This window comes from Chiloscyllium plagiosum, chromosome 19 (genome assembly GCF_004010195.1).
Source record: "Chiloscyllium plagiosum isolate BGI_BamShark_2017 chromosome 19, ASM401019v2, whole genome shotgun sequence".
In the NCBI taxonomy this organism is placed as follows: Eukaryota; Metazoa; Chordata; class Chondrichthyes; order Orectolobiformes; family Hemiscylliidae; genus Chiloscyllium; species Chiloscyllium plagiosum.
In genome coordinates, this window is record NC_057728.1 from 27,682,651 (window position 1) to 27,699,871 (window position 17,221).

The 17,221-nt window shown below is 41.8% G+C and overlaps 1 protein-coding gene across 1 annotated transcript in view; it reads left to right on the plus strand.

Moving 5' to 3' along the window:
- LOC122559430 (IQ motif and SEC7 domain-containing protein 3-like) overlaps positions 1 to 17,221 on the plus strand; it is a 386,113-nt gene that overhangs the window by 262,151 nt on the left and 106,741 nt on the right. Inside the window, exon 5 of the mRNA XM_043708878.1 lies at positions 16,007 to 16,168. Coding sequence (XP_043564813.1) covers positions 16,007 to 16,168 — 162 coding nt within the window. The remainder of the gene's footprint in view (positions 1 to 16,006; positions 16,169 to 17,221) is intronic.

The following is a 17,221-nucleotide window of genomic DNA, read 5'->3' on the forward strand; positions in this document are numbered from 1 at the left end:
GGTGTAGGCCATGGTCATTCTGCCGGTCCAGTTCACCCAGTCTGGAGATTAGTCATATGTCAGTTTGAGAGCTACACAGAGATTAGTCAGGGGTATGGCCACCAACAGTTGGGGCTGTCTTTCCATTTCTGTCAGAAGTTATAACCATCAGTCCTGGAGTATCTGATCACTGAAAGTGAAAGTGAGTTGTCAGGGACCATCACAGTGACAGGGATGCTGGGGAAGTTATTTGTGGTGAAACAGCATGCAGGAATATAGAGAGAACAATAATTGTGAAGGAGGCAACTCAACAGGGGTGGGATACAGTATTGCATTGGGTTAGAGCCAGATAATCTGCAAGGATAGTATCTGGGGCACAAGAGTTAACCTCTGCATCCGTGACTGACAACTCCATCCCACAATCACTGACCAAGGCCAATAGTAGATATAATGCAGCCCATTTTCCATCAAGGCTGGAATGGAGCAGAAGAGATGTCTGCTGGAGAAGTGGATCTGATATTTGCATCAGTTTGGAGGAGGTTTGCAGTCCAGTCCAGACAAAATGTTTTGCATAATCTGTATGTGCTACTCTTCCCACAAACGGAGCAGGCAAAGAGAGAATGTGATGGATGCTGAAGAACTGAGAGAGCAGCAGCAGCAGCAATCTTCTGAGGAAGAAGGTGAGGCCATTGAGCAAGAGGAACATCACTTTCTATATGATAGACAGCTGCAGTGCCGGTGCAACAAACCAAACAGGACTTAATTGACACACAGTTCTAATAGATGTGAGCTGAGTGAGGTCATTATTCATTCACTGTACATTTGTTGTTGCTCAAAAGGCAAATCAGCCTCTTTGTCCCCAGAAGCAACTACAGATTATTTCATTTTGTTTTTCTTTGCTTTTTCTGTTGACCATAAAAGTTAACCCTTTCAAATATTTGAAGGCTTACTAACATGTAATGCTCCAAATTGAGCAATGATATGAGAGTTATGAGAGTCCCTGAGAGTTACCCCCTTCTCCAGGCTTCTGAGCCCCCTGTCCTCTGTTCCCATGACCCCAAAATGCTCCAAATAACACATACTTTTCCTGTCAGTGATCATTCATCTAGATGTTGCTTTCCTGGCAATAGCCACACTCTGTGCCACGGCATTGCTGAGTGCCAGAGCTCCCGGCCTCCAGTGGGTGTGGTTTTCTACTCCAGGGGCCTACCTTCATCCAATCTACTCCTTGATTGCCAGAAGATCCAGTGAGCTTAACTTCCTCAGAAGGACATGTGTTTCCCTCCTGGAAATGCTGCAGCTTTCTAAATTAATGTGAAGGTGGGAAATTCCCAGCCAATGTCTCTGACTCAACGTGCTGACAACCAGGCTTCAATCCTCTGGAACATGTGAACAATCCTCAATAAACTGGACATTGCTGATCAGACCAGTGCTGTACAAGTGGCACCTCAAAACATCACCTGATTACAACTGTAGAAACCCTGACCCAGCCACAGAGCATAATAACATTGACCAGACTCAGGTGTGAGAGTGACTTGTTGGAATTGCTACTTGTTCTGCAGCAGGGTATTGGACTGTTTAGAAATTTGAACATGAAAACTATGATGACAGCTTCAGCTTCTGAAGTCAATTTGAAGAGAGACATTCTGCTTTAAGGCCACTTTAATTGAGCAAAACATTTAAGCAGTAATAATTGCGTGGGGGTTATAATTAAGGGCATGCCATTTAACTGAAGGATAATGCTTTATGCCACATTTTTCAATTAAATGCTGCATTTAATTATTGCTTACTGTGCAGAAACAAAACCGTATTACGATCCAATTTTTTTTCTTTTTACAAGAGGAAAGAATGTAAAGCTTTTATAAAAAGTATGTGTTGCAGAGAGCTCAAATGTTTCAGTGACATGCTATAATGGCTGCACTTAGTTTCATGAGATTAGAGGAAGTTAATGGGAAACTTGCAGATTGGAAAATTCCATGAGTTGGGACGGTAGGTCTGTGGTGTAGAGGATCTTCCAACAGGAAGGGAAACATATCATTGTGAAGAGAAATAACAGAACAAAGGGAGAGCTAGTCACTGAAATTCACAGGTATTTGAATTGGGATAAAGGGTCAGAGTGACTCAATGTGACTCAAGTCAACTCTATGTAATTGAGGGCAAGCCATCAAGTTGTGTGGCAACTTGATGCTGGAGGTAGAAAACAACTACTTCTCATTCAGACAGCCTAGGATACAGCAGCAGCTCTCTGAGGTGAAGACTAGCTCTCTATTTTTTGTCAGCAGTGCTGTACAAGGGACACCAATACCAGTTTTTAACAATCGATACTAACAAAACAGCCTAGGAGTTTCTATCTAAATGAATTGACCCTCACATGTACAATTGATTAGAAATGAACATATATATAGTTGAATTTGCTGATGTGATAGGAGAACACCACAGTCCAGGCTGTAAAATAGTGTCTTAAAGGTCAATTGAATTCTGCTGATTTCAATGAATATATTTAACAGCTTTCTCTGACATACAGCTGTGCATCTTTGAAAAATAATCTGCAACAGAGCTGGGTATATCAGTGGTGTAAGTAACTGCTCAGTTGTTTCGGAACTTGGCCATGTTTACATACAGTTTACAGCACAGGGGCCCCACATGCCTGTGCTAGTCATGAAGCACCATTCTACTCTAGTTCCATTTTCCAGAAAATAACCTTTGAGATATTTTAGTTAACCTCTTAAAATATATTGTGACATACCTTTGGAGCAGGTGGGACTTGAATGCAGACCTTTTGTCAAGAGGTAGAGACAATAACAATGTATCTCAAAAGCCCTTGCCCATAGCCTTGAATGCTATGTCATCTCAAGTGTTCATCCAAAACCTTCTTAAATGTTGTGATGGTTCTCATCTCTATCTTTCAGGCAATGAATTCTGATCAGCCACAAACACTGGGTAAAACGTTCTTCCTAAAATCTCCTTGAAACCTTCATTCCGTTAGCTTAAATCTATGCTCTCTGGTTATTAATCCCTCTACTAAGAGGAAAAAGTTTCTTCTTATCTCTGTCCCTCATACGTTTGTAGACCTCAGTCAGCCCCACCCTCCCCCAACACCACCACAAGCCTCCCCTGCTCTAAGGAAAACAGCCCCAGCCTATTCAACCTCTCCCTATACCTCAAATCCTCCAACCCTGGCAACATCCTTGTAAGTCTTTTCTGAACCCTTTCAAGTTTCACAACATCCTTCGGATTGGAAAGAGACCAGAATTGCACGCAATATTCCAACAGTGGCCTAATCAGCTGTACAGCTGCAACATGACCTCCCAACTCCTGTACTCAATACTCTGACCAATAAAAGAAAGCATACCAAATGCCTTTTCACTATTCTATCTATCTGCGATTTCACTTTCAAGGAGCTATGAACCTGTACTCCAAGGTCTCTTTGTTCAGCAACACTCCCTCAGATCTTACCATTAAGTGTATAAGTCCTGCTAAGATTTACTTTCCCAAAATGTGGCACCTCGCATTTATCTCCATTAAACTCCATCTGCCACTCCTCAGCCCATTGGCCCATCTGATCAAGATCCTGTTGCAATCTGAGGTAACCTTCTTCACTGTCCACTACAACTCCAATTTTGGTGTCATCTACAAATGTACTAACTATACCTCTTATGCTCATATCCAAATCATTTATATAAATGACGAAAAGTAGTGGGCCCAGCACCGATCCTAGTGGCACTCCACTGGTCACAGGCCTCCAGTCTGAAAAACAACCCTCCACCACCACCCTCTGTCTCCAACTTTCGAGCCAGTTCTGTATCCAAATGGCTAGTTCTCCCTGTATTCCATGAGATCTAACCTTGCTAATCAGTCTCCCATGGGGAACCTTGTCAAACCTTACTGAAGTCCATATAGATCACATCTACTGCTCTGCCCTCATCAATCCTCTTTATTACTTCTTCAAAAAACTCAATCAAGTTTGTGAGATATAATTTCCTATGTACAAATCCATGTTGACTATCCCTAATCAGACCTTGCCTTTCCAAACGCATGTATATCCTGTCCCTCAGGATTCCCTCCAACAACTTGCCCTCCACCGAGGTCAGGCTCACTGGTCTATAGTTCCCTGGCTCCTTCCTTACCACATTTCTTAAACAATGGCACCACGTTAGTCTTCTGGCACCTCAGCTGTGACTATTGATAATACAAATAACTCAGCAAGGGGCCCAGCAATCACTTCCCTATCTTCCCACGGAGTTCTAGGGTACACCTGATCAAGTCCTGGGGACTTATCCACTTTTATGCGTTTCAAGACACCTAGCACTTCCTCCTCTGTGATATGGACATTTTTCAAGATGTCACCATCTATTTCCCTACATTCTATATCTTCCATGTCTTTTTTCACAGTAAACGCTGAAGCAAAATACTTGTTCAGTATCTCCTCCATCTCCTGTGGCTCTACACAAAGCTGCATTGCTGATCTTTGAGGGGCTCTATTCTCTCTCTAGTTACCCTTTTGTTCTTAATGTATTTGTAAAAACCCCTTTGGATTCTTCTTAACCCTATTTGCCAAAGCTATCTCATGTCCCCTTTTTGCCCTCCTGATTTCCCTCTTAAGTATACTCCTACTGCCTTTATCCCCTTCTAAGGATTCACTCGATATATCCTGTCTATACATGACATATGCTTCGTTCTTTTTCTTAACCAGAACCTCAATTTCTCTAGTCATTCAGCATTTCCTACACCTACCATCCTTTCCCTTCACCCTGACAGGAATATACTGTCTCTGGACTCGGGTTATCTCATTCCCGAAGGCTTCCCATTTTCCAGCCGCCACTTTACCTGTGAACATCTGCCCTCAATCTGCTTTTGAAAATCCTTGCCTAATACCATTAAAATTAGTCTTCCTCCAATTTAGAACTTCAAATTTTAGATTTGGTCTATCCGTTTCCATCACTGTTTTAAAATTAATAGAATTATGGTCGCTGGTCCCAAAGTGCTCCCCCACTGACACATCAGTCATCTGCCCTGTCTCATTTCCCAAGATTAGGTCAGGTTTTGCACCTTCTCTAGTTGGTGCATCCACATACTGAATCAGATAAGTTTCTTGTACACACTTAACAAATTCCTCTCCATCTAAATCCTTAACACTATGGCAGTCCCAGTCTGTGCTTGAAAAATTAAAATCTCCTACCATAACCACCCTATTATTCTTATAGATAACTGAAATCTCCTTACTAATTTGTTTCTCAATTTCCCGCTGACTATTAGGGGGTCTATAATACAATCCTAATAATGTGACGATCCCTTTCTTATCTCTCATATCCACCCAAATAACTTCCCTGGATGTATTTCCGGGAATATCCATCCTCAGTACAGCTGTAAAGCTATCTCTTTTCAAACACACCACTCCCGCTCCTCTCTTGCCTCGTTTTCTATTTTTCCTGTAGCATTTGTATCCTGGAACATTTAAGCTGCCAATCCTACCCATCCCTGAGCCACATTTCTGTAATTGCTATGATATCTCAGTCCCATGTTCCTAACCATGCCTTGAGTTCATCTGCATTCCCTGTTAGGACTCTTAAATTAAACTGCATTTGCTTCAATGTATCAGTCGTACCTTGTTCTCTGCTTTGTCCCTGCCTGCCCTGATTGTTTGACTCGCTCCCTTCCCCAACTGTACCAGTCTGAGATTGATCTCTTTCCTCATTATCTCCCTGCATTTCTCGCCTCCCCCCACTTACTTGTTTAAATTCCCCTGAGCAGCTCTAGCAAATCTCCCTGCCAGTATATTAGTCCCCTTCCAATTCCGGTGCAAATCATCCTTCTTGTACAGGTCTCTTCTAACCCAGAAGAGATTCCAATATCCAAAAATGTCAGTCCTTCTCCCATACATCAGCTCCTCAACCATGCATTCATCTGCTCTACCTCCTATTCCTGCTCTCACTAGCTTGTAACACCAGGAGTAATCCAGATATTACTATTCTCAAGGATTCTCCTTTTTAAATTCCTACCTAAATCTCTACAATCGCCCTTCAGAATCTCATCCTTTTCCCTTCCTATGTCATTGGTTCCACTGTGTACAATGATCTCCTGCTGGGCCCTCTCGCCCTTGAGAACATTCTGCACCCTCTCTGAGACATCCTTGATCCTGGCACCAGGGAGCCAACACACTGTTCTGATTTTTCACTGCTGGCCACAAAAACGTCTGTCTGTGTCTTGGACTGGAGAATCCCCTATCACAATCAATTTCTTGGAATCCAACATACCCCTCATTGCATTAGAGCCAGTCTCAATACCAGAAACTTGGCTGTCATGCCACATTCCCCTGAGAATCCATCACTCCCTACATTTTCCAAAACAGCATACTAGTTTGAGATGGGAATAGCCACAGAAGACTCCTGCAATAACTGCCAACTCTCCTACCTTTCCTGGAGTTAACCCATCTCTGTGACCCGATCTGCAACTTTTCTCCCTTCCTATAACTGTCATCCATCACACCCCCTTGCTCTTGCAAATTCCTAATTGCCTCTAACTGTCTCTCTAACCAATCCATTCGATCTGATAGGATTCACAACCAATGGCATTTATTGCAGATATAATCCTCAATAACATGTAAACTGGTTCGTAAATTCTTACATCTGACAAGAAAAAACATATCACTCTACTAAGGGCATTATTGCTTCTTCCAAACTCCAGACCCAGAAAATAGCACCATCTTGTTCCTCTACAAAACACTACTCCAGGCTAACTTAATACTTATGGCTTAAATTTTTAAGTTTAATCGAGACATATCTCAAATAAACATATAATAAAGAAAAAAAAACTCTAGTCACTACTGCAGACTTACAGCAAGGCCACACTTAAAACGATTTACTTATCTGTTTTTCTGCTGTGACCTCTCCTAAACAGGTTCCTCCAAGATTAGTTGTGAATTTTAGTGTTTGTTAATTTTCCTAGATGCACTCCGATGTCCAGTGATACATGAATTCACAGCAAAGGCAGTAAATGTGCAGGTTCACTGCTGTGTCAGTTTACAGTGTGGGTTTCTCTCGCTCTTGCTCTCGCTCTCTCTCCTGCATTGACCTGACCATGTGCTGCCTTTGTCTGTCCCTCTCCCTTTTAAAAGTGATGTTGTTTTAACTTTTCTTTCTCCAAAGTTTGAAAACAATGCCACATGTTGCTTCTCCTGGATTTTGAGGGAATCACCTCCAATGCCTGTACTACGCAGCACCGCATGGACAAATCCAAAATAGTTACTGGTAGCCATTTTGGCATCTTCACTTAGCTGGCTGGGCACATATGTGAAAGAAACTAGTGGACTGTAGGAATCATGAGGGTTTCTTTGAGCCACCAACTCCGACCTTTCCTATTCTGACACTTTCAACCATATATTCAAATCCCATTTCAAGTAAAGAAATTGCTGGAAAAACCTAGCAGGTCTGGCAGCATCTGTGGATAGAAAGCAGAATCAATGTTCTGATGAAGAGTCACTGGACCAAAACGTTGACTCTGCTTTCTATCCACAGATACTGCCGGACCTGCTGAGCTTCGCCAGCAATTTCTGTTTTGTTTCAGATTTCTAGCATCCAAACGGTCAGTGCAACCTCACCTGGAGGACAACAGCACATGAAAAACCATGAAAGAGCCTCTTTTCACAACTGTAGCTGTAATATCTAGGAGGATCTTTAAAGGTTCAAGTGCGTTACTGAATAAATGATTGAAGCATAATTTCAACTTTTGTCCAATCTCAAAAGGTCTGCAGGCTGAAAGGTTTGCATTAATGAGGTTAACCTGACACAGTTTTAATCCACATCCTGGATGTTGTAAGTCCATAACATTGAACAGTGTACAGATTTGGCCAATTTTGTTAATTCTTTGCATTAATCATGCTTTGAGCACTTATCTATTATATACTTTCCTTAAGTTTACCAATATTGCAAGCAAACAGGATAACCTTATGACCTATTTCCAGAAGGTCAGAGAGTTGGCATCAAGATGCCTGTCAGTGAAGGCCGATAACACGCTATTATGTGCTCACTGCACTAGTGTTTATTGGGTGGTAGTTCTGCATGGATTATTGGATTTGGAAGACTGATGAATTGTGGCAGGTTCCTGCTGTTTCAGAAGTTGAATGCAGGTTATCTCGTAATCCTATCTAAGAAGAACATGGAAAAGGGTAGGACTATGATAAAGAAAGAAAGGTAAATAAATGATGCATGCTTGTACTATCCACAGTTTCTCTGCCAAAAGAGATCATGGGATGAGGGATAGGTGTGAATATATTATACATATGAATGTATTTGTGTGTATATATAAGGATACCATCATCTTCAATAGATTCAGCCCCAGCAATGATCACAGTCTAAACAAAGGCCTTTCTCATTAGGACCATCATTCATCTCCTCCACAAAAGTTAGAATAAAGATGTGAACTGCCACCTAGTGTGAGGTTCATGCAATCTGTTTGGCCAATGAGACTTACAGTTGAATGGATGGCAGTATGTGAAAGCTGCGAAGTGTGAATGTGCAGGTGCAGTAATGCTGAGTGTTGTTAGGGTGAATGAATCTTCTGAATACTAAGTATTCTTCTGTCCATGGGACCTGGGCATCGATGATAAGACAAATCACATTCATCCTTAATTTCCCCTGAGGAAGTGGTGCTGAGCTGCTGTCATGGGTCACCGCATTCCATTTGGCACAGCTGTCACCCACATTAGAAGGAAGTTCCAGGTTTCTGCCTTTCTGACACTGTAGAAAGGGCAATATAGTTCCAATTCAAGATAATGTGGGAGACTTGCAGGTGGTGGTGTTCCCTTGTGTCGTTTTTCTTTTAGGTGGTGGAGCTTGCGGATTTGGAAAGTGCTGTAAAAGGTAAGTGATGGTTTGCTTTGAGCTGTGTCTGAGTCTAATAATGTATTTGATAGGATAATGGCATTTGAAACTTCATTTACTGACCTTGACCATTCATGTGAGTTCATCTTTTTGGCTGGCTATTATTCAATCTTTTCTAGATCAGATTCAGCTGCAGAATGACTCCCAGGTCCTGCACCATTTACAAATTATCTCCCCTTTAAGAGGTGCAGCCTAGCTTTAAGTAGTAATGCATGTTCCTAATGACATTAGGTTCCCTGCTGATGTGTGCAGTGAGTTAACAGCATGGTTAGCAGTGGCTGCAAAAATCTTTCAAATGAACAGCATACAAAGTTGGCATGCTACTCACATTGCATTAAATGGATGTAAAAGATTCCCACCCTCATTTTCAGCAACTATCCAATTTAGCTAGCAGGAAAAATTAACTTATTGTGTGGAGTACCTGTTTAGTAATGGTTACTCATTGAATTCTGTATAAAATTCAACTTGTACCTTTTAATACTTATTTTTAATTTCAAAAATAGAGGTTAAATTTAATGCTGCAAAATTCTCATAATACTCTCATGAGAATTCATATTTAATTGTTTAATTCAAAGTAACAGGGTAATTTAATTTTGTTTTACATTTCTGTACTCCCCATGAGAACACAAATATATTTTGCATACAAATATATCATGAAACAGTCTAGGAAGCAGATGTATAGTACAGCAACTGATGTGCTGGACCTGTCAAATATAGACAAGCTGATTTCCTAGCTACTGTTGAAAGATAGACTAAAGTGTAGTCTTCCAGTTAAAAGGCAGATCTATGATGCCTTCTAGCTGCTTCGCAGAACCTACCCAATAATGGACAGCAGAATTTGACTGAAGCCCCATGTTTCCAACTGTTTCCTGAATAGGTACCACAGCTTTGCCAGTAACAGACTCAGGGATTTAACCAATCAGCAAATAGATACCTTAATATGCCATTCTTATGGTGACAGAGAGGTCCCTAAAATTATTGAACACACTATTGAATCCCAAAGGCTGCAGTATCCCCAGGGGAAAGTGAAATGCTGTTCTTACAGCTTGCACTGAGCTTTGCTCAGGAAGAAAATGGGCAGATGTTACACTTCCTGTGTTTGCTGCACTTATATCTAATATAGAGTTCCTGGATCCATTCTGGACAATGCACCTCAGGCTGGACATATTAACATCGGAGGGATGTAGCAGAAATTGTCTGGGAACATTCCATGACTAAAATGGACAAATAATGAGGACATTGTCTATAATTCAGTCTTATCTTGAGAATAAAGGATGAGAGGATGATTGAAGACGATTAAAGGATTTGATAGAATGGATGGAGAAAAAGTATTTATTTCGGTAAAGTTATAACAAGGCTGTCAGGAGGATAGTCTCAGGAAGCCCTTCTTCATGTTGAATGGTAAGAATCCAGAATTCTGTCCGTTCAAACCTAATAGGTTATGTCAGTTCATTGTATCATAGATAGCCACAGGTGAGGTGCCAGAAGACATGTTGTGTCTTTATTTAAGGAAGGCAGTAAGGAAAAGCCAGGGAACTATAGAATGGTGACCCTTTTATCAATGGTGGTTAAGTTGTTGGAATGGATTCTGAGGCACAGGATGTACATGTATTTGGAAAGGCAAGGACTGATTAGGGATAGTCAGCATGGCTTTGAATGTGGGAAATTATATCTCACTAACTTGATTGAGTTTTTTGAAGAAGTGATGAAGGAAGAGCTGTGGACATTGTCTCTTTATACTTCAATACAAGACATTTGACAGGGTTCTGCATTGTAGACTGATTAGCAAGGTTAGATCACATGGAATAGAGAGGGAACTAGCCATTTGGATACAAAACCCGCTCAAAGGTAGGAGACAGGGTGGTGGGAGAGGGTTGCTTTTTGGGCTGGAGGCCTGTGACCAGTGGTGTGCCCACAAGGATCAGTGCTGGGTCCATTGCTTTTTGTCATTTATGTAAATGATTTGGACATGAATATAGGAGGTATGGTTAGGAAGTTATCAGATGACACCTAAATTAGTGATGTAGTGGACAGCAAAGATCCTGATGTACCTTAGAGTACATCAGGATCTTGACCAAATAGGCAAGGAGTGGCAGATGGAGTTTAATTTAGATAAATGTGAGGTGCTGCACCTCACATTTTGGAATGGCAAATCAGGGCAAGCCTTATGCACTTTATGGTAAGGTCCTGGGGAGTTTTGCTGAACAAAGTGACCTTGGAGTGCAAGTTCATATTTCCTTGAAAGTGGAGTCACAGGTGACATGATAGTGATGAAGGTGTTTGGTATGCTTGTCTTTATTGGTCAGTGCATTGAGTATAGGAGTTGGGAGGTCATGTTGCGACTCTATCAGACATTAGTTAGGCCATTTTGGAATACTGCATTCAATTTTTGTCTCCCTGCTATAGGAAAGATGTTGCTAAATTTGAAAAGATTCAGAAAAGATTTACAAGGATGGTGCAAGGGTTGGCAGGTTTGAGTTTATAGGGAGAGGCTGAATAGGCTGAGGCTGTTTTTCCCTGGAGCATCGGAGACTGAGAGGTGACCTTAAAGAGTTTTATAAAATCATTAGGGATATGGATAGGATGAGTAAACAAGATATTTTTCCCAGGATAGGGGAGTCCAAAACTAGAGGGCATAAGTTTAAGGTGAGAAGGGAATGATTTTAAAGGGCCCAAAAGTGAACGTTTGTACACAGAGTGTATTGTGTGTGTGGAACGAGTTGCCAGAGGAGGTGGTGGAGGCTGGTGTAATTACAGCATTTAAAAGGCATTTGGGTGGGTACATGAATAGGAAGGGTTATCCAAATGCTGACAAATGGGACTAGATTAATTTAGGATATCTGGTCGGTATGGACGAGTTGGACCAAAAGGTCTGTTTCTGTGCTGTACATCTCTATTATTCTAGAAATACAAAACCAAGATGAATAAATGCAGTTAAGATACAGATCAGCCATGGTTAAATTTCCTATTCCTGTAATCCTGACCTATTTAATTATTTAAACATGGATTAAGGGCATCTGACTGCAAATGGCTGAGAATTTAGTGTACTGTATAGTACACTTACTGCTGTTATCCTCAACTGCCCTGGTAAGACTATTTAATCTTTTGTGCTATTAACTTGCTCTGCCTCATGTGGTGCTGTTAGTACTTATTACTCTGGCTACTTACTCTTTGCATCTCTTTGGTTGAAGCAGTATGATTCTCCTCTGACCAGCTTTGTGCTGGATAGCTTCCACTCCTCCCTGACTGAATTCAGAGACAATCGACCCTTTGCAGACCTTGCATAGAACCTGGAACAAAATAAATTGAATGTGTGCTCCAGAAGAGTTTTATTAGAGCTATAGAGATGTACAGCATGGAAACAGACTCTTCGGTCCAACCCATCCATGCCGACCAGATATTCCAACCCAATCTAGTCCCACCTGCCAGCAACCGGCCCATATCCCTCCAAGGTAAAAACAAGGACTGCAGATGCTGGAAACCAGATTCTAGATTAGAGTGGTGCTGGAAAAGCACAACAGTTCAGGCAGCATTCAAGGAGCAGGAAAATCGACGTTTTGGGCAAAAGTCCTTCATCATTCCTGGTGAAGGGCTTTTGCCCGAAACATCAATTTTCCTGCTCCTTGGATGCTGCCTGAACTGCTGTGCTTTTCCAGCACCACCCATATCCCTCCAAACTCTTCCTATTCTTATACCCATCAAAATGCCTCTTAAATGTTGCAATAGTACCAGCCTCCACCACTTTCTCTGGCATACACATACCACTCTCTGTATGAAAAGGTTGCCCCATATATCTTTTCCCCTCTCACCCTAAAACTATGCCCTCTAGTTCTGGACTCCCCGACCCTAGGGAAAAGACTTTGTCTATTTACCCTATCCATGTCCCTCATAATTTTGTAAACCTCTATAAGGTCACCCCTCAGCCTCCGACACTCCAGGGAAACCAGCCCCAGCCTGTTCAGCCTCGCCCTACAGCTCAAATCCTCCAACCCTGGCAACATCCTTGTAAATCTTTTCTGAACCCTTTGAAGTTTCACAACATATTTGCAATAGAAAGGAGACTAGAATTGCACGCAATATTCCAACAATGGCCTAACCAATGTCCTTTAGAGCCGCAACATGACCTCCCAACTCCTGTACTCAATACTCTGACCAATACAAGAAAGCATACCAAACGCCTTCTTCACTATCCTATCCACCTGCAACTCCACTTTCAAGGGGCTATGAACCTGCACTCCAAGGTCTTTGTTCAGCAGCACATAACAGAATAACAAGCATTAAGTGTATAAGTTCTCCTAAGACTTGCTTTCCCAAAATGCAACACCTCACACTTATCTGAATTAAACTCCATCTGCCATTTCTCAGCCCATTGGTTAAAATCCCCTACCATAACCACCCAATTATTCTTACAGATAGCTGAGATCTCCTTACAAGTTTGTTTCTTAATTTCCCTCTGGCTATTAGGGGGTCTATAATACAATCCCAATAAGGTGATCATCTCTTTTTTATTTCTCGGTTCCACCCAAATAACTTCCCTGGATGTATTTCCAGGAATATCCTCCCTCAGCACAGCTGTAATACTATCCCTTATCAAAAAATGCCACTCCCCCTCCTCTCTTGCCTCCCTTTCTGTCCTTCCTGTAGCATTTGTATCCTGGAACATTAAGCTGCCAGTCCTGCCCATCCTTGAGCCATTTTCTATAATTGCTGATATCCCAGTCCCATGTTACTAACCATGCCCTGAGTTCATCTGCCTTCCCTGTTAGGCCCTTTGCATTGAAATAAATGCAGTTTAATTTATTAGTGCTACCTTGTCCCTGCCTCCCCTGACTGTTTGACTCGCTTCTGTTCTCAACTGTACCAGCCACAGATTGATCTCTTTCCTCACTATCTCCCTGGGTCCTTATTGGCCCAGGATTTGGAATTGTATCTTGTTAAAGCTTTAGCAGCACATAACAGAATAACAAACGTTACAAATGGTTTCTTCATTTTAATTTATTCTTGTTGTTGTGGTTCTGTTCGCCGAGCTGGAAGTTTTTGTTGCAAACGTTTCGTCCCCTGGCTAGGCGACATTATCAGTGCTTGGGAGCCTCCTGCGAAGCGCTTCTTTGATGTTTCCTCCAGTGTTTATAGTGGTCTGTCCCTGCCGCTTCCAGTTGTCAGTTTCAGCTGTCCGCTGTAGTGGTTGGTATATTGGGTCCAGGTCGATGTGTTTGTTGATGGAGTTTGTGGATGAATGCCATGCCTCTAGGAATTCCCTGGCTTGCCCTATGATAGTAGTGTTGTCCCAGTCGAATTCATGTTGCTTGTTGTCTGCGTGTGTGGCTACTAAGGATAGCTGGTCGTGTCGTTTCTTGGCTAGTTGATGTTCATGTATGCGGATTGTTAGCTGTCTTCCTGTTTGTCCTATATAGTGTTTTGTGCAGTCCTTGCATGGTATTTTGTACACTACATTAGTTTTGCTCATGTTGGGTATCAGGTCCTTCGTCCACAAACTCCATCAACAAACACATCGACCTGGACCCAATATATCAACCACTACGGCGGACAGCTGAAACTGACAACCGGAAGCGGCAGGGACAGACCACTATAAACACCGGAGGAAACATCAAAGAAGCGCTTCGCAGGAGGCTCCCAAGCACTGATGATGTCGCCTAGCCAGGGGACGAAACGTTTGCAACAAAAACTTCCAGCTCGGCGAACAGAACCACAACAACGAGCACCCGAGCTACAAATCTTCGCACAAACTTTGAATTTATTCTTGTGTTAGCTCATTTGTATAGACTTGGTTTGGTGTTATGTTTTGTAAATTAAATCAACAATTAAATAATATAGTGAATGTTATAGCATCGCCAATACTTTTGCAGGAAAAGTAACATTTTGCATTAGTGCTTTCCAGCTGTGGACCAGGACCGAAGAGAGAAGAGCTAAAAATGGCCTCTGCTGAAAGCAGTGTTGAAAATTGTGCAGGGGGTCTTTAGGCATGAGTGGCTGTATACTGTTAAATACTTTTACTGGTGTACATTGCAACAACCTTATTATCAGCTGTTGTGGTGATGCAGCAAAATAATTATTTATTTTCTGAAACTTAACACATTTCTATCTGTTCAGGTCTTCATCCCTTCACAGGATGTAGGCATTACTTGCAACATCTGCATTTATTATTCATCCTTTTGCCTTTGGGGAATTTCAAAGGGCAGTTAGGAGTAAGCGGATGGGAGTCACATGTAAACCAGACCGGCTAGTGATGGTAGAGGAGTATTAGTAATCCAGCTGGAGTTTTATGACAATCTGCTAGTTACTTGATCTAGCTTTTTATTCCAGAATTATTTAATTAACTGAAATAAAATTCTCAAGTTGCTACGGTAGGATTTAAACTTAGATCTCTGGGTCATTACTCCTGGATTCTGGACGACTAGTCCAGGAGTATAACTGGTCCACTACCATCTCGAGCTACTGAGGATTTTAGGCTCACACTGCAGCTGAAATTGCACATCAGACGTGCACAACCTTTCATGTGTTGATTTCAATGGATGAAAAATCTTAAGTCAGACCAAGTTCCATTCACTCATGTCCCCTGACAGTGGGCAACTTTGGTTTCCAGCCTGACAGTGCTTTGATCTTAAAATTCTCATTTTTAAAATATAGCTTCCATGCAACCTCTTCTCCTTTTCAAAATCTACAACTGTTCAAGATCACCTGCAAATCTGACCTCTTGTGCATGCTGATTTCCATTTTGATACTGGTGGCTGCATGGTGAGCTGCTGAGGCTCAGGTTCTGAAGTTCCCTCTCTAAACCTCTTCCACATCTCTTTCTCTTTATTTCTGACATGAAAACACTTTTTAATATGTACCTCTTTATCTAAGCTTTTGGTCACCTGTTTAATATCTCTGTGATTCAATGTCAAGCTTTGTCTGATAGCAATCCTGTGAAGATCCTTGGGATGCCTTTTGTTATGTTAAAGGCACGTTATAAATGCTCATTTTTGATTTCTTGATATGTTTGACCAGCAGAGGTGTGATTTCCTGTTTCTGGTGTGCATTCAGAAAATCAGCCATCACATTAGTGTATCTTTGAATCCTTGTATGTTGCCTTCTGTTAGTTTCCTTCAAAATTATTTCATTTTCCATTTTCTTTTATTTTTCAGAAATCCTGACAAAGGAATTCAGTTCCTGATCGCCCGTGGATTCATCCCTGACACAGCAATTGGAGTTGCCCATTTCCTACTGCAGCGAAAAGGATTGAGCCGGCAGATGATTGGAGAGTTTCTGGGCAACAGCAAAAAGCAATTCAATAGGGATGTTTTGGAGTGAGTAGTGATAACCTGTTCCTCATGCACCCATCACCCCACGTTCTTTTTAACAGCTCACAGACCAAGAGACCAATAATTCAATATGACCCCCACAGATCCAGTAGAAAATTAAAAAAGTAAAGCCTTGGTGAAAAAGATCATCTGTTTCATAATCCAGGAAATATTGCAATCTTCATAAATAGTTAAAATTGCTTTTACAATGCCTCATGCCGATATGAGTATTTCGATAGGTGCAGCCGCAGCAAAGCAAAAGCCATTCAAAGTGCAATGTGACAGATGAGCTGTTCTGGGGAGAGGCACAAAAGGCTTTTAAATAAAAATTTAAAAGCAGAAAAATTGCTGCTGGAAAAAAAGCAACATACCAGTCATAGCACTTACATAGGGTTCTGGAATGTGGGGATGGGGCATTCTGAAAAAACTGTATTGGAACAATACAGAAAACAGTTCCACTTAAACATCATGTACTTAAAGGGAGCATGTATTCTTTAAAATGAGTATCCATCATAGATATAGTTAAAAATCACACAACACCAGGTTATAGTCCAACAGGTTTAATTGGAAGCACACTAGCTTCCAATTAAACCTGTTGGACTATAACCTGGTGTTGTGTGATTTTTAACTTTGTACACCCAAGTCCAACACCGGCATCTCCGAATCATCATAGACATGATGTGGAGGTTCTGGTGTTGGACTGGGGTGGACAAGGTCAGAATCACATGACTGCTGAAAATGTTTTGCTGGAAAAGCGCAGCAGGTCAGGCAGCATCCAGGGAACAGGAGAATCGACGTTTTGGGCATAAGCCCTTCTTCAGGAATGAGGAAAGTGTGTCCAGCAGGCTAAGATAAAAGGTAGGGAGGAGGGACTTGGGGGAGGGGCGTCGGAAATGTGATAGGTACTACAAACAAACCATTATCTCCCAGACCGTCCATAACCTCATCACCTCGGGGGATCTCCCATCCACCACCTCCAACCTCATAGTCCCACAACCCCGCACTGCCCGTTTCTACCTCCTGCCCAAAATCCACAAACCTGACTGCCCCGGCCGACCC